This window comes from Diabrotica virgifera, chromosome 2 (genome assembly GCF_917563875.1).
Source record: "Diabrotica virgifera virgifera chromosome 2, PGI_DIABVI_V3a".
NCBI classification, from domain to species: Eukaryota; Metazoa; Arthropoda; class Insecta; order Coleoptera; family Chrysomelidae; genus Diabrotica; species Diabrotica virgifera.
This window is the reverse complement of record NC_065444.1, coordinates 14,982,494-15,000,477: the sequence shown is the minus strand read 5'-3', so window position 1 is coordinate 15,000,477 and position 17,984 is coordinate 14,982,494. Positions and strand designations below refer to the sequence as shown.

The 17,984-nt window shown below is 31.1% G+C and overlaps 1 protein-coding gene across 2 annotated transcripts in view; it reads right to left on the bottom strand.

Moving 5' to 3' along the window:
- LOC114345611 (uncharacterized) overlaps nt 1-17,984 on the bottom strand; it is a 143,446-nt gene that overhangs the window by 28,755 nt on the left and 96,707 nt on the right. For both annotated transcript variants that reach the window (XM_028296412.2, XM_028296419.2), the window contains exons 6-8: nt 16,101-16,306; nt 6,033-6,247; nt 4,697-4,869 (exon numbers count right to left, since the gene is read on the bottom strand). In XM_028296412.2, the coding sequence (XP_028152213.1) occupies nt 4,697-4,869; nt 6,033-6,247; nt 16,101-16,306 (594 nt within the window). The remainder of the gene's footprint in view (nt 1-4,696; nt 4,870-6,032; nt 6,248-16,100; nt 16,307-17,984) is intronic.

Sequence of the window (17,984 nt, the reverse complement as noted above, 5' to 3'; positions counted from 1 at the left end):
TCATTATTTAGCTTGCGCAGTGACTATATATTTTGGTACATGCTATTTTGATATGTTTAGTGTTTGTTTGATAGAAAAAAATTTGTTAAGGGAAGGGAAGCAAAACTATTCAGATGTTTCAAACTTAATTATAATAAATTAATGTATATAATATAACAGTATATATTTAGGTTAGCAAAATAATTATATGTATTTAGTTGACATGACATGTAGGTACAAAATATTGTTAAAATAATTTTTATACGTAAGTGAATTATTATAATCAACTATTCTAAATGCAAAATAAGCCAAAATTTAACTAAAAAAATTATTTTATTAACGTTTCGACGTCCAAATCGGATGTCATTGTCAAAATACAAAAATTAGTCAGATTAAATAAATTATTAGAAAAAATGTTTTACTAAGCAACAACATTTTTGTTTAATTTAATAATATTTTGTATTTTGACAACGACATCCGGTTTAGACGTCGAAACGTTAATAAAATCAATGTTTTAGTTAAATTGTGGCTTAGTTCCCATTTAGAATAGTTGATTACAAAAATGCCACAAGGATAATAGCTTCAGAACAAGTTAATTATTATTGTGAAAGCTTTAGGTCTTCCTTTTATTTTAAACTTGGACGGTAATACCATTGTATAACTAGACCATATTTCTACTATTTCATTTATAACTAAAAAAATATATATTAATTTATAGTCTCTTATCTTTTTCGTACTATTTTAAAATGTTCTTAAACTCATTAAAAGAACTAAATAATTATTGTCCACACTCCATAGTTAATTTAAAAACAAACACTAAACAAATAAAAAATAAGAAATCACTGACACTCTAACTTTTTTATTTGCGTACACGTTAGCGTATACCTAGACACAACCTTATATTTAGGTATATTCTTCTTCTCCTTCTTTAGTTTATTGGCCTCCACCTACTTGGGTATTTGGCCAGCTCATCGTCGTGGAATAAGTCAAAAATATTTATATTCTAATGACATATATCGTATGTCATTGTAATAATATATACCAGTTTGTTAAAATTGGAGTTTTATACTGTTCTTGAAGGAAAGGAACGAAGGTTTACTATTGAAAATAAAACCATTTTGTAAAAGTACAAATTTTCTATGAATAGTTCAAACGATCAAAAACACTTGTAACATCACATAAATGTATTTTCTACTGACGTTTATAACGTCTAATTTAAAATTCTGTTTACTTTATTGGAAAAATGTAAACGTAAAACTGAGTGACGTCACGACGCGTTTTGGGCCACCTGTTTTAATTTGAATTTTTAATCGTCTTTAGGGTCCAAACGAAAGACAAACAAAATCTTTGATACATGTTTTAAATTATGTTCTGTTGTGATTTATAACATTTTTTTCGAATTTAAAAATTTATGCAAGCTCCCTATTGATAGAGTGTGGCACGAGGGTCTTCTCTTTAAAATAAAAACTCAGCTAACTGACCAAATCTACATCCTCCTTAAATCATACTTGTCCGACAGATACTTCCAAGTTAAATACGAAGGTACTCTATCCAACTACCACCAAATAAAATCCGGAGTACCTCAAGGCAGTGTACTTGCCCCATTCCTTTACCAAATCTTCATTGCTGATATTCCTATTAGCGAAAATACACTAATGGCAAAATTTGCGGATGACACCGGTATACTAGCATAAGACATCAACGAAATATTAGCATTTAACAAATTGCAAAATCATCTCAATGACCTAGAAGACTGGCTTAAATGCTGGAAAATAAACGTCAACACAAACAAGTCTTCATTTCCTCGCCTATTAATGTAACTAATATAAATACTCTGGGCTAATTAGCAAAATACAAGGAAAAGTTATTTACCAGCAATTTTATTGCTGGAATCGAATCTTATGATTGTATGTATTAATAATATAGGTATGCAAAGTCCGCAGATAGTGTGCTACTTTTTTTATAAACAAAATGGCTCCCGAAAATCGTGTTTTTTTTCAATTTTTGTTCTATAACTCGAAGGATTTTAACTTAACACCAAAAACACCCAAATAAAAATTCACCGCAATTAAATTCTCCATACAGACGCGTTTTTCCCGATTTACTTCGACGAAAGCTTTCCCCGGAAAATGCGGGTTTTTCCAACAAAATCTTTAATTTTCAACTAAAATTTTAGATAAGTAATTGGTAATCAATAATTAAATAACTTGGTAATGTAAAAGCAATTTTCATATAGATTATAATTCCAGAAGTAAATGGAAATTAAATGGACAGTTTAGCAACAATTGAATTGTTAATTAAACATTTACGGTCGCTATAATAACCACAATAATTACGATGCATAAGAATAACTATGATTTTTTTATAAAAAGACACTATACCTATCTAATGTACTTTACAGAATTGAAATTCGACCATTAAAGCGGCCTCAAGAATATTTTAAAATTATAAATAATTTTTTGGCTTATAAACAAATAAAATATCTCAGGAAATATTAAACTAAATTAAATTGTGAAAACGGTATTGGAAAAACAGCGGCATGACGCTTCTTTTAAAAGAAAAAACGTTTAATTACGATAAGTGGTTCCTGAGATACAGCCGGTCAAAGTTGACCGAAATTTACGGCAAAGATATAAACAATAGGATCATAATTTTCAAACCGTTACCTTTTTATTTTTGTCCTCTTTCTTCACACCAATTTTCATATCTTTAGAATACTCATAACATATATTATTATAATAAAAACTATCGATAATACGTGTGAAAATTGACAAAAATACCAAAATTCCAATCAAAAATTAGGTTGGAGAAAATGTAATCTCAAAATTCAAAATAGGTATACGTTAAAAAAATGCATTTTCTCGGCTTCCCATGGAGCGATTTTTTTCATTCTTTTTTTGTTTCCAAGTAACTCGAGTAGAGCCATCTAACTATTGCATTATTAAATGTCAAACCTGCTTTTGTTTTGTTATAATAGATTAATTTATTTATATGGAAAGAAAACTGCATATTTTTTTCAGTTGTAGACTTTTTTAGATAAACTTACTTCAAGTGTACCTTTTAATGTTAAAAATACAAATATTTTCATTTGAAAGCTGTATAATTATTTAAACAATCTATATTTAAAAAAATTAAAAAATTTTGTTATAAATAAATAAATTTATTATAACAAAACAAAAGCAAGTTTGACATTTAATAATGCGTTAGTTCGATGGCTCTACTCGAGTTACTTGGGAACAAAAAAAGAATGAAGGAAATTGCTCCATGGGAAGCCGAGAAAATGCATTTTTTAACGTATATAGATTTTGAACTTTGAGGGTTACATTTTCTCCAATCTAATTTTTGATTGGAATTTTGCTATTTTTGACAATTTTACTCGTAATATCGATAGTTTTTATTATAACAATATATGTTATTATTATTTTAAAGATATGAAAATTGGTGTGGAGAAAGAGGATGAAAACGAAAAGGTGATGGTTTAAAAATTATGATCGTATTGTTTATATCTTTGCCGTAAATGCTGATTTGACCGGTTGTATCTCAAGAACCACTCATCACTTACTTACTTACTTAGTCCAAATCTTTCTACCTTTAGGTGTAAGGCTGGTGGAGTTGAGTTTGGCATTGTAGTCTCCTTGCTTTCCGATCTTGCGTTAGGTTTCTTGCACTTTCCAATGTCAATCCCTTCTTCTCGATTTCTTTCCTGATTTCATCTACCCACATAACTCTTGGTCTCCCTCTTTTGTTTTTCCCCTGCACTCTCGTTTCGAACACTCGTTTTGTTAGCCTCTCGTTCGACATTCTACACACGTGCCCGAACCATCTAAGTTGTCCTTCTACTATTTTTTCATTGATTAGTTCTAGTTTTAGGTTTTGTCTAATTGTTTCGTTTCGTATTTTGTCTGTCCTCTTTTCTGTTTGCTATTTTCCCCAGGAACCTCATTTCCATAGCATTGGCGAAAAGGAAGCGCCCTGCCGCTTTTTTTCCAGTACCGTGTTCACAATTTAATTTAGTTTAATATTTCCAGAGATATTTTATTTGTTTATAAGCCAAAAAATTGTTTATAATTTTAAAATATTCCTGGGCCGCATAAATAGTCCAATTTCAATTATGTAAAATACATTATATAGGTACAGTGTCTTTTTATACAAAAATCATAGTTATTCTTATGTATCATAATTATTGTGGTTATTATAGCGACCGTAAATTTTTAATTAACAATTCAATTGTTGCTAAACTGTCTATTCAATTTCCATCGGCTTCTGGAATTATAATCTATACGAAAAGAGCTTTCATGTTACCAAGTTATTTATTTATTGATTAACAATTACTTATCTAAAATTTTATTAGAAAATTAAAGATTTTGGTGGAAAAACCCGCATTTTCCGGGGAAAGTTTTTGTCGAAGTAAATCGGGAAAAACACCTCTCTATACAGATTTTAATTGCGGTGAATTTTTATTTGGGTGTTTTTGGTGTAAACTTAAAATCTTTAGAGTTATAGAGCAAAAATTGAAAAAAACACGATTTTCAGGCGCCATTTTGTTTATAAAAAAAGTAGCACACTATCTGCGGACTTTGCATACCTATATTATTAATACATACAATAATAAGATTCGATCCCAGCAATAAAATTGCTGGTAAATAACTTTTCCCAAAATCGGCCTATTCTCCGATAATCAGCTCAGACTAAAATAATATAAATAATAAAAACTTACTTATATGGAGCTATTGAATTTCCTTCAATTTCAGCGCTAAACGAGCAACATCTTTTCATTGCTTTGTCAACACAATGCTTCTTTAACACTTTGCTGGTGTCGCTTAATCCATAATCCGTAAATGGCAAATTCGATAATGTAATTGGTTTAGTGCCAACATATGCAGCATTTACCTGTAATACATATTCATACTAATATCAGTTTTCTGTAAAAACTCATCGAATTCGAAAAAGCATTTGACTGGGCCCAACATAAAAAACTAATAGAATTATTGAAAAACAGATATAAACTAAAAGTCAAACAATTAGGAATGCGCGTTATAGATTTAATGACATCACAACCCACCGGTAGGAATAATTACTTCATCACTGTCAATTAGTGCAGACGTTTGAAAGTATGCTTCTTTTCATGAGCATTTTTCAGTGCGTCACAAATGATAGAAAAAAAGGCAAGTCCGTGATAATATACATTTTAGTGACATGACATTTTAGTTAAATCTGACAGTTGTCAATTCTTATTATTCGTAGATATATTATATAATTCGTAAATAATTTTTTTTCGGTTATAGCGCCATCTATTGACAACTAGAATAAATGTCATAAATGTCACCGACGAAATGTAATCACCGACGTGCGTTTTTTCTGTCACATGCAATTTAATGCGTTAGAAAGATATCTAAAAACTGTGACGCACTGAAAGATCCTCATAAGAAAAAGCATAGTTCAGTGGTATTTTCCAATTTTGGTTTTGTACGAACTGGTTTTTGAACTTAAGTAAAGTGTGATAATAGTGATAATTATAGTATAAAGTGAGAATAGGAATAAAAAATTACAAGCGAAAGAGGCTGTAAGTACAAAATTTTTGAAAATTAAATTATATTTAAAAACTGTCAATTTATAATATTTAACAACTGTCAAATAAAAACATTTGGATAGAGATAGGAGTAAACGCTTTCGAACTGTTAAGGTGGGCGTTACTCCTTACGCTATAATAATAAAATAATGGCTGATAAAACTAAAATACAAGTCAATATTCCGCCAGAACCACCTGACAGGGGAAAAATTCTATGCTGTCAACAAAGGAAAATGATAAGGTCAACAAAAATCTTTACACAAATAATGATAACTGACCTTTTTACGTATATATCGAAAATAAAAACGGTAATTTTGGAAAATTACACCGAATCGGGACGCAACTGTTCAGAGCAGCTGCCTCGAAGGTCAAAATAGGCATGATGATTGCCAACCTTCGTCGCGGAGATGGCACTTAGAGAAGAAGAAGAATGAATTTTGTATCAAAACTTTTAGGACTTACGTTATTGTAAACTTGTACTTACATTGACCTCTTTTAGTTTAGAAGCTTTCACAGGAACACTGCGGATGAGAACGGCGTGACTAGCGTTTCCTCCGGGAACATCTTCTGGATTAAAGGCAACGGTGCTGGTGCCGTTACTGTAAAATATACCAGAGCCAGACCTAGTAGGGTCTGTGAAAGCTGACACTAACAAATTAGCACCGTTAGCGACAGCGAATCCTTCGTACAAACTCAAACCTATAAAAAATGACAATAGAGTAATAGACCTGGATCCCGCGTAAGAAAGAAAAGTTGATTAATAGCAAGCTGAAAATTTGTTAATAGCTTAACGGTGTCTAGTCGGACAAACTTTGATGCACGGGAACACTGGAACAGGGGAAGTTTTAATTGTGGAGCATGATAAACGTGTCGTCCTGACAAGTTTATGATGGTGAAAAATAGCAAGTTGTTTTTAAGTTTATTCGATAGCCAACGTTATGTAATATATGCGAAAATGTTTGTCCGACGAAAATGTTTGTCCGACAAAAATGTTGGGCATTTTAACGAGTCCGACACGTAGAACATGTCACATCACAGGAATTATGTTGGTGATGAATAGCAGTCTGATTTTTGCATGAGAGTTTAATGAAAGGTTAAAAAAGCAATTGGAAGTTCTGTCCGACAAAATTAATGGGAAGTTTTCGTAGTCGGACATTCTAAACAGGTAAGATATAGACAAAAATGCTGGTGATAAATAGCTTTCCGACAAAGATGAAATTTAATAAAGTAAATTATTCCTTAGCAAGAATGACTGTTGTCGGAAAAAAATAAGGGGTAGATTTTGTAGTCGGACAATTTAAAAAAATAATTTTTGAAATTTTAATAAGGGGTGATTACTCTATGTCAAAAGCACCTGCAATCAATTACAATCGATATCTTTCGATTTATCTCAACATCATTTAGATACCTCACTGTAATACATTTATAGTAGATCAGGCAAATTATATTATGGATTGGGTGGTCTAGCTATCTTTGTCTGCCACATGCGCGGGATCGCTTGGTTAAAAGAGATAGATAGACCACCTATCGACTTTTTGCACTGTATTCCCTGTCTACCCTTATGTCTATGAATACATTTCCATTTAAGAAAAACTGTCACTTTTGAGAATAATTCATAATAAATTGCAATCGTAACTTCAAATTTAAACTAATCGATTTATTTTGGCAGCAAATTATTTCTTGCCCTGTGACATATTAATTACATTATTTCATTTGTAGAAAGTTGAGAAAAATTACGTTATACAATTTTAGTAATAATTTATTTAGGTACCCTTTTTCAATCAAGCAAAGCATTATAGCACGAAGAATGATATTCAATAGAACTTTCACAATAATTATCTGGCAACTGAACCTCATTTAATTGATGACCAAGTATTTTACTAACTTTGTAAAATGTTCGAAAATTACTCAAAAATGTTCCGTTGAATGGTTTCACTTTTGATTTGGCGACTTAAAATTTAAACTGTTGACACTCAAAAATAGACACAAAAACACTCCATAGTTAATATAAATTTTAATTTCCAACACACGTGGCAAACAGAAACTCAGAGACCATGTACTTTCAAATACTACTTTGTATAGCACAAAGTGTCACACTGACAAATGCAGCCTTCTAATACATACTTCTAAGCATAATGTGTCATATTTACGTATATTCTTATAAGCACCGAAGTTTTAGACTCTTCACATTTTTCAATGTCGTTTACAGGGTTAAGATTTAAGTATGGAAAAAAATGTATACAACGTTTTTTATAGGAAATTTTCCGTACTTTCTGATGCACCTAATTAGAAAACCCTAAGAGATTTCTTTCACATGTTCTTTGACATTTTTTATTGTCGTTTTGAGAATATCTAGAACAAACTCCACCCAAAAAAATAATTGTTTTGCAATATATACATGCATTGATACTTACCTCACTGTTTTTGGAGTGTGCATGTATATATATGCACATGCAAATATGTGAATATAAATAATAATATACAACTAAAATAGCTTTATCAATATGTGACTAAGTCATTCTGAAAAAATGTTTTTTATTTATTTCCTTCGATTTGCCCAAACTTTTTGTCCGACATATAACTTTTTGCGTTACAAAATATAATTTGTACATAAACAAATCAAAATTAGCTTGTTATTTATCACCAACATGTTTGTCTATATCTTACATGTTTAGAATGTCCGACTAGGAAAATTTCCCATTATTTTGTCCGACAGAAATTCCAATTGCTTTTTTAACCTTTCATTAAACTCTCATGCAAAAATCAGACTGCTATTCATCACCAACATAGTTCCTGTGATGTGACATGTTCTACGTGTCGGACTCGTTAAAATGCCCAACATTTTTGTCGGACAAACATTTTTTCATATATTATATAACGTTGGCTATTGAATAAACTTAAAAACAACTTGCTATTTTTCACCATCATAAACTTGTCAGGACGACACGTTTATCATGCTCCACCGTTAAAACTTCCCCTGTTTCAGTGTTCCCGTGCATCAAAGTTTGTCCGACTAGACACCGTTAAGCTATTAACAAATTTTCAGCTTGCTATTAATCAACTTTTTTTTCTTACGCGGGATCCAGGTCTATTTGTAGAAACAATATAGGCCAAGAAATGAAGCATTTTGGCTAGCAATTTTTTCGTCCAGCCTGGATTTACTTGATATTTTCACGGAAGGTAGGGAATATAGTCCAAGTAATGAAGCTTAAAATAGGACAAAACCTCGCAATTTTTACAGAATGGATCGATTTGCTTGAAAATTTGAGAATAAGTAGTAGATAGTCCAAGGATCAAAATCTATATGATGACAAAAGGCGCTTTTACCATGGGGGTGGTTGCCACCCCATGTCGGGGGTGAAAATTTTTTATTATATTTTGACCGCAAAAGTTGGTAAAAACATTCATTCTAAAGGCTGTATGACACTATGCATTTTCTTGTATCATTTCTAATATCGTTTCTGATATCGTTTCTTGTATACATTTTCTTGTATCATTTCTTGTACGTACATTTGTGCCCTGTATGACACTATGCAAGTTCTTGTATCGAAAACTGTATGAAATTCGGCACGTAATTGGTCGAAATTTTGTTTGTCGCCCTGTCACGTTACATTGGTATGGTAGTACTGCGTCTACAGCTGATTTTAAGGATTTTATAAACTTTTAAAAACAAATATTTTAATAATTGATGGATTCGACCGTTACTTGATGGAAGTTCATTTTATCTAACAATAAAACACTGAAAACGTTTGTTTTCAACAAACAGAGTAACAACACAAAATATCTGGTTTCTAAACATGTGCGTGAAAAACAACGTGTTCCCGAAATACATAAAGTTAAAAACCAACAACCGCAGTGCCGCTGCCATAGCAGGTATCCACCAGGGTCAAACCAGATGGCTGAAACGGGATAGGAGCACCCAGTACAGAAAACGAGATATTATAGCTGTTTATCTTAAGGTATGTCATTCAGAATTACATTATAGATTAGATAATATAGAATTTGATATCCTAGATTCTAAAGTAAGAACTGAAGTAGATAATATAATAGACAAAAAATTTAATACACAATGTAAAAAACTAAATAATCTAATTTGCAATAGTAAAAAACTCAATACTCATACAACAAATTTTTCAAATCATAGTTTTTTCAATAGATTTATAAACTTAACAGATACTAAATTCAATAATAGTGAAATAGAACTTTTAGAGAAAGGATTCAAACACAACTTGCCTCAACATAATAATCAAAAAAATTTAGAATATTTAGGTGTAGAATGTGAAGTAGCGTTAAACAAAACTGCCAAAAACATAGAAAAAAGCATCATTTCAAAATCTATTACTGATGTATGTAGTGAAACTAATAATTCCTGTTCCAAAGAAAACCAAATAGCCGTTTCAATTAAAAATAAATAAATAAAACATGACATAATATTTACAAAAGCAGACAAAGGTAACACTACTATTGCTATCGACAAACGAGACTATAATAACAAAACAATAGAATTTTTAACTAACCAAAACAGTATAAAACTAAACAAAGACCCCACAGAAAAATACAGAAAACAAATTAAACTAGCCATTGAAAATTCAAAATCAATACTAAATCCAACAGAACAGAAATACCTTAATATTATGAACCCACAACCTCCTAAAATATACTCTTTTATTAAACTACACAAACCTGACCACCCAATAAGACCTGTAGTTTCTTTTTATACAGCTCCGTCATATAAACTTTCAAAAAAAACTGTCAGATATTATTACAGAATACACTAAATTTTCACCTAAATTCACCGTAAAAAATACACTAGAACTAGTTAATAAAATACAACATTTTCAATTGCCCAACAACTCCAGACTAATTTCATTTGACGTAAAAAATCTTTTTCCTAGTGTTCCTCCTACAGAAACTTTTGTTTTAGTTAAAAATCTTTTAGACCATAATAGTACAAATCCGATCATTGCATCTGAAATTTTACACCTTCTTGAAATTTGCATAAATCAAGACTATTTTGAATTCAATAATCAAATATACACAAACAACAGTGCAGGACTTATTATGGGTAATCCTCTAAGCCCATTGCTATCAGATATATTTATGAACCAACTTGAAACAACAATTTCTAAACATCCCGTATTTAAACAGTTCTTATATTGGTGGAGATACGTGGATGATATACTAGTATGTTTTACAGGTACTAACAGACAACTTGACCAATTTCTATCATATATTAATTCACTTCATAATAATATTGAGTTTACAATAGAAACAGAACAGAATAACTCCATAAACTTTCTAGATGTAACGATTTCCAGACTACACAACAAACATGAGTTCTCCGTATATCATAAACCTACCCATACTGACACAACTATACACAATTCATCATCCCATCCTACACAACACAAATTAGCAGCCTACCATAGCATGATACATAGACTGACAGAAATTCCCATGACAAAAAATAACTTCGAGATAGAACTAAACATCATTAAACAAATAGCAGTAAACAACGGCTATAACGAACAAACAGTTAACAAAATTTTAAACCAAAAACTCCATAAGAAAGCCCTGAAATTAGTGTATCCACCACCACAGAAAGAACCCAGTACCTTCTGCTCTCTCACATATACTGGCAAGATAACAACAAAGATAGCCAGATACATAAAAAAGAAAGGAATAACACCAGCTTTCAGAACTAACAACAACTTAAGCATATATATTAAGAACAATAAAAGCCGAAAGAGAAAGCAACTACAGAGTGGTGTGTACAAACTAACTTGTGGTGACTGTCCGAAAACGTACATCGGTCAAACTGGCAGAACTTTTGACAAACGGATAGCAGAACACAAAAGGGCATTCAACAATAGAAAAACAGACACTTCTACATACGCACTTCACCTTCTAGATCATAATCATTCTTTCAATGAAGAGTTTCAAATTCTACATATTCAAAATAAAGGCCTTAAGCTATCTTTTTTAGAATCTATGGAAATTAATAAACTGAAAAATACAGATATAATTCTGAATGACCAACTCGAGACAAACAGCTCCCCACTCCTCAACCTCTTCAGTTGAAGACTTAAAAAGGCAAACACATTGTAAACTATATCACTTGAGAAAGGCACTCCGCCGAAACAGCTGTAGTCACTTAGTTATAATAAATTTTGTGGAAGTATAGAAAACAAACGTTTTCAGTGTTTTATTGTTAAATATTTTAATGTTATAATAACTAGAATTTTTACGTTGACTGTTGATTATTTGTGTTTTTTATTTTGTTTTGATATTTGTGCTAAAATATTTGCATTATAATTATCTTCAGTTTGATCCAAATTGGAACTATTGTATTTTCCTCTATTAAAAAAATATGCAATATGAAACCCAAAGTTATTCTAAATATATGGTTATTAGTAGAACAGTAGTCCATACCAAACGGTATATTAAATATCAATAAAATATTTATAAATAATACCTACAAAACACAAATAAATTCATCAAGACATAAATCATATGATCTCATTTTCAGCCGCCATTATGACATTTAGAAGTTTTACCAGCAGGTTTTACGTTTTTGCTCTTTGCGCAGAAATTGGCGCAGTTATTGTACAAGAATCTGTGCCTGACACAAATTCTTGTATCGTTTCTGATATCGTTTCTTGTATCTGTGTATGACACTATACATTTTTTTGACATATCAGAAACGATATTAGAAATGATACAAGAAAATGCATAGTGTCATACAGCCTTAAGCAAAAAATGTTCTATACATTTTTTTGATAAAATTAATACTTTTCGATTTTATTCGCTATCGAAAGTGTTAGTTTTATATTAAAAAAATTAATGTTTTTAATCAGTTTTCTGCAAATAATTCAAGAATTTTTTTTTTTTCAAAACAACTTTGCTTAACAAAAATGTACCTTTTGAAAAAATCAACAAAACCGTTTTTTTAAATTTTCTTTAAGACCAATAGTAATCGAGCTATACTTTATTATATGTTAGGTCTTCTTCGGCAAATGCTAAATATTGTAGTTTCAAAGTCAAAAGACGGGAAAACTATGCATTTTTCGAGGATCACTTGTTTAAACTAATTTGAAGTATTTAAAAATATCTATCTTCAGAAAAAAAGTCTTAAGCTCAAAAATTAGGTGGCTTATAATGAAAAGAATGTCAGACCCTATATTTTTCAGCGAAAAAGTGATCGAAAGCAAACCCCTAATCACCACCCTGATTAAAATTAGTCATTGACCTTATTTCGTCTTCTTTACTTATGTATTATTAATAGGTTCTAGAAGTTTAACTGGTTTAGAATGATTAGCTTTTAAAAAAATGGAGTCAAAAACAAATATCGAATTTTTGAAGTTTGGTAAAAAATTCCCTTTTCTTCAGAATAGAAAGATTATCATCAGAGATACAAAAAAATATTTAAATATAAAATTGTAGCTTATTTAATTCCCAAGAACTTGGTTTGCAAAAATTTTCTCTACGGTAAAAATTGAGTGAGCTATTGACAATTAAAACTTGTAATAACATGCAAAAATCACCTTTACCAACCCTTTCAAAGTCACCACTTTTTGCGACTGTGGATTTTAAAAGGATTTGGTATTAATAGTCTTATAGATCTTGTAAAAACCTACAAAATTATTTTTTAACAAACTTTCTAAGATAAAAATTAAAAAGGTTACGGTTAAAAAATCAATATATTTTTTACAAAAAAAAAAAGAAATCCAATTAGAAGCATAATAATGTAAGTTAGCTTTGCTTTTAGTCATTGGCCTTATTAATTCTTCCTTATTTATGTATTATTAATAGGTTTTAAAAATTTGACTGGCTTAGAATGATTAGTTTTTAAAGAACTAGAGTTAAAATCGAATAACGATTTTCTGTAGTTTGGTAAAAAATGCCATTTTCTTCAAAATAGAAAGATTAGCATCAGATATACGAAAAAATGTTTTTATATGAAATTGTAGGTTATTTAATTCCCAAGAACTTGGTTTGAAAAAATTTTTTCTACGGCAAAAATTGAGTGAATGGTAAATGAGTATATATCGAAAAACAATTGATTTTTCTATATAAAATTAACACTTTCGATAGCGAATAAATCGAAAAGTATTAATTTTATCAAAAAAATGTATAGAACATTTTTTGCTTAGAATGAATGTTTTTATCAACTTTTGCAGTCAAAATATAATAAAAAATTTCCACCCCTAAGATGGGGTGGCAACCGACCCCATGGTAAAAGCGCCTTTCGGCATCATATAGATTTTGATCCTTGAACTATCCACTACTTATTCTCAAATTTTCAAGCAAATCGATCCATTCTGTAAAAATTGCGAGGTGAAATGCTTCGGTTCCTGGACTAATAGCCCAAGGATCATTTTCTATATCATGCCGCTGTACGCTAAAACCTTGGGGGTGGTTACCACCCCTTCTCGGGGTGGAAATTTTTCGTTACATAAAAAAATGTTGTTTACATTTTCTTCGTAAAATATCATTTTTTTTTCAAAAACCATTCATTTTAAACCCGTCCAACTTTTTAAACATAGAAATAACACTATAATAAAAGGTATTGTAGAAGGAAAATGATGCATTTAAATTCTTGTGGATTAGGGGTTAAATATACTTCTCATTTTTTCTTAAAATACATTAGTCATCAATTTTTTTTCGCAGCATATCTCGATTAGTTTGAATGTAATCGACATTTAATATTGCTCATTTTGAAGGTCTTTTCAAGCACTACAAAAGGTATTGGTAGCATTATACACCTAAAATCGACCGTTTCTCTGTTATTTCAAGGTGAATACACCGATTTGAGCATGCACCAAAAAAACAAACTCTTTTCACCTATCATATCTCTTTTTGTATTATAACTAGAAGATTTATGGACGGAACGAATTTCTTTGTATTTTTATAAGCTACAAAAAGTTTTATAATGGGTGTCAATTTAAAAAGTTGCCACCCCTATAGAAAATCTAAAAACATACAAAAACATGTCAAATTTATTTGTGAGGGGGACATTTTATAGACAAGTTTTCAACTAAATTACACTAACCTCTAGCGGGGGCGGACACAACCCCCAAAATCTTTAATGGAGGGGGGTTGAGTGATACCTCATTTTAAAGGTCGTTCGATTACCTTTTCAAAAATACCACATACATTATATTTCTTTTCAGTAATTTTAATTTTTTTATAATTAATTTTAATAATTAAATATCGAGTTCAGAACTCCAAAAATTGTTTTGGAGTATTGAACTCCAAATTGATTTTTTTTTTGGGTGTTGAAGTATTTAGAGTATTTTTTTTTGAAGTATTTTTGGGAAAATCAAGTAAAACCGTAAAGATATTAAGTATAGAGTTCAGAACTCCAAAATTTTTTAGAGTATCGAGTCCAAGATTTTTCCAAAAGTACTGAAAAGAAATATAAGGCATGTGGTATTTTTGAAAAGGTAATTTAATGACCTTCAAAATGAGGTATCACTGAACCCCCCTTTCCATTAAAGATTTTGGGGGTTGTGTCCGCCCCCGCTAAAGGGTTGATGTAATTTAGTTGATATCTGGTCTACAAAATGTCCCCCTCACAAATAAATTTGAAGTGTTTTAGCATATTTTTAGATTTTCTATAGTGACCAAATTATAGGGGGTGGCAACTTTTCAAATTGACACACTGTATATTTTTTTAGTTAGATGCACAGTTTTTAACGCAGTCACAAAAAACCGTCCGCAAAGGTGTCATTTTTCAATGAAAATAGCCAATTTTCCACCACGAATAACTCAAAAAGTATCAAGTTTTCAAAAATTGTATAGAACAGTTTTTGCTCAGAATTAGCTTCTCTGGGCACTTCCGCGGTTATTTTGACCAAAAAAATTTCCACCCCCGTGAAGGGGTGGTAACCGCCCCCAAAATAAATGCGCCATAGTATATAGGGTAGACTTTGTTTCTTGAGCTATTCCCTACTTACTGTGAACATATCAAGTAAAACGATGTAGTAGGATGGAATTCGGATCCAAGTACCCTCATTGACTGCTCTATAATTTATTCGAACATTTTAAAACTATTAAAATACTTCTAATTTCGCACAAGTTTTAACTCCATCTTTGACGGCAACATGATCAACGCTATAAATATATGGCTCGAAAATTTCGAGCCGAGCTCGGCTAGAATTTGTTCCATATTTCACAGACACTGTATATTGAAAATACATATTTGTAGTCTGAATTACTAATTCACAAACAAAAGTATCAGTCGTAGCAGAAATAAATGAATTAGAAAAAGTATTAGAGTAATAGCTCAAATATTGACAAGTTCGTTAAGCAAAGCTCGGCTCGTTTAGAATTCAGATCGGCTCGGCTTGAAAAAAATTTGACTCGGCTCAAAGCTCGGCTCGCAAGAAACAAACCGGCTCGTCAAACGAGCCGAGCCGAATTAAGTTCGAGCTTGTGGCCATCCCTACACCCTGACGATTCCAGAGCAACAATGCTTATCACATTTCCGTAACACAGCTATAACAAAAATTGATTTTTTACCGTGTAGGTACATTACGAAACTACTTACCAAATTCTAAGGGCAATCTATTAACCATCGACGCAGTCATGATCAAATTTTCACTTTTGGATGCATTGGGAATGGGATACATCATATCTATTTCGAATAAAATAGCAAAATTAACCTTGTCATTATTTATGTTAGCAGTAAAAGTACATGGGTTTTGCTCTGTAGTAGTATTCAATTGGGTGCTGTTAATATGGTAATTCCTACATCTAAAATAAATACATTAGATGAGTATATAGTAATGTGGACTGGGAATATTCCCAGTGGAAAGGAATTTAAAAAATGGGAATATTCCCTCAGTCATTACATCTTCCCAAAAAATGGGAATTTATTAAAAATCCTGCTTGTATGTATGTATGTATGTGTCTCAGTGTGATCCGTTTCAACAAAAGTGTACATCTTATATATAAAAATCAATTGCTGTTCGTTAGTCTCGCTAAAGCCTGGGTTTCCTCGAAAGCGACACCGACAAACAGCAACCGTAGCACTGCGATGAATTACGTCAGATTACGGTGAAAAATTCAAGGTTCTTCACTGGGGCAATGGAATGTGCAAGCTCAGCAAGCGGTGGCTTCCAACGCATCCTTGGAAACCAACGCTATTATTTTGCATGGTACAGTTTTTTATGATGTCATTCATCGCAGTGTTACGATCGGAGGTTGTCGGCACCGCTTTCGAGGAAACCCAGCGCTTTAAACTCGAGAATGGCTGGACCGATTTGGCTAATTTTAATGTTGAATTATTTGTGGAAGTTCAGGGAAGGTTTATACGGTTTTATATAGTCATTTTAGTAGCCACCAAAAATTTTACATCTATATGTATAAAATGCTCTTTTTACAGTGTTTGTTGCCATACTCCTCCGAAACGACTTTACCGATTTTTATGAAATTTGGCAGGTATATTCGACCGGACTAGGAGTAGGTTGTTATCTATATTTATTTCATACCCGTAGGTCATAAGGGGGTTACCCATGACGCCATAACTCTCACAATAATGACGTGAAAAATACGAAATTAAGTAGGTAGACTCTTTGCTGAATTCCGAGCAGAACCGTACTAATTTTTTTTCTCTAGCGCAATCGGTGTCCGAAATACAATATCTTAAGAAGTAGAAATATTCTGAGGACAGAAGAAGAACGAGCAACAAATTTCATAGAAGAAAAGTGCAACTGTTTAACTTATGGACTTAAATTTGGCAAAACATAAATTTTTTAATTTTTCGAAATTTTCAAAAAATTTCCAAACAGAAGTTTGGGACCGTTCAAATATTACGTAACGCAGGTGGGGGAAGGGTCAAAAATCTTCAAAAATTGCGTTACGCAATAGTTAACCATTAGAGTGCGTTACGTAGGGGGGGTCAAAAATCTTCAAAAATCGCGTTACCTAATACTTGAACGCTCCCTTTCTGACGAACGGCAAGCAGGAGAAAAGTTCTGAGCACACGAAAAGAACAAGAAGCAAATTATAAAATTTTATTTAATTTTATTTTATTTTTTAAGTATTTTATTTATTTTATTTTATTTAATTTTTAATTCCATTTATTTTTTTATTTTATTTCATTTTATTAAATTTTATTTATTTTTATTAGATTCTATTTACTTTTATTCAATTTTATGAAATTTTATTTCATTTTATTTAATGATATTTAATTTAATTTTATTTTGATTAATCAACACCTATATAGTTGAACAACCCCGGACCCAATTATAAATACAGGGTTGTTTTGAATGTAGATGAAATAAAGCCGTTATATTCATTATAAGATAAACAAATTTAAGATTGTAACTGTTGCACTACAAACTCTATTTTGTTACTTCTAACTAAATTTATTACTTCAAACATCATGTGTAATTAATTAAAAATAATAATAAAACCTCATTCACATCGA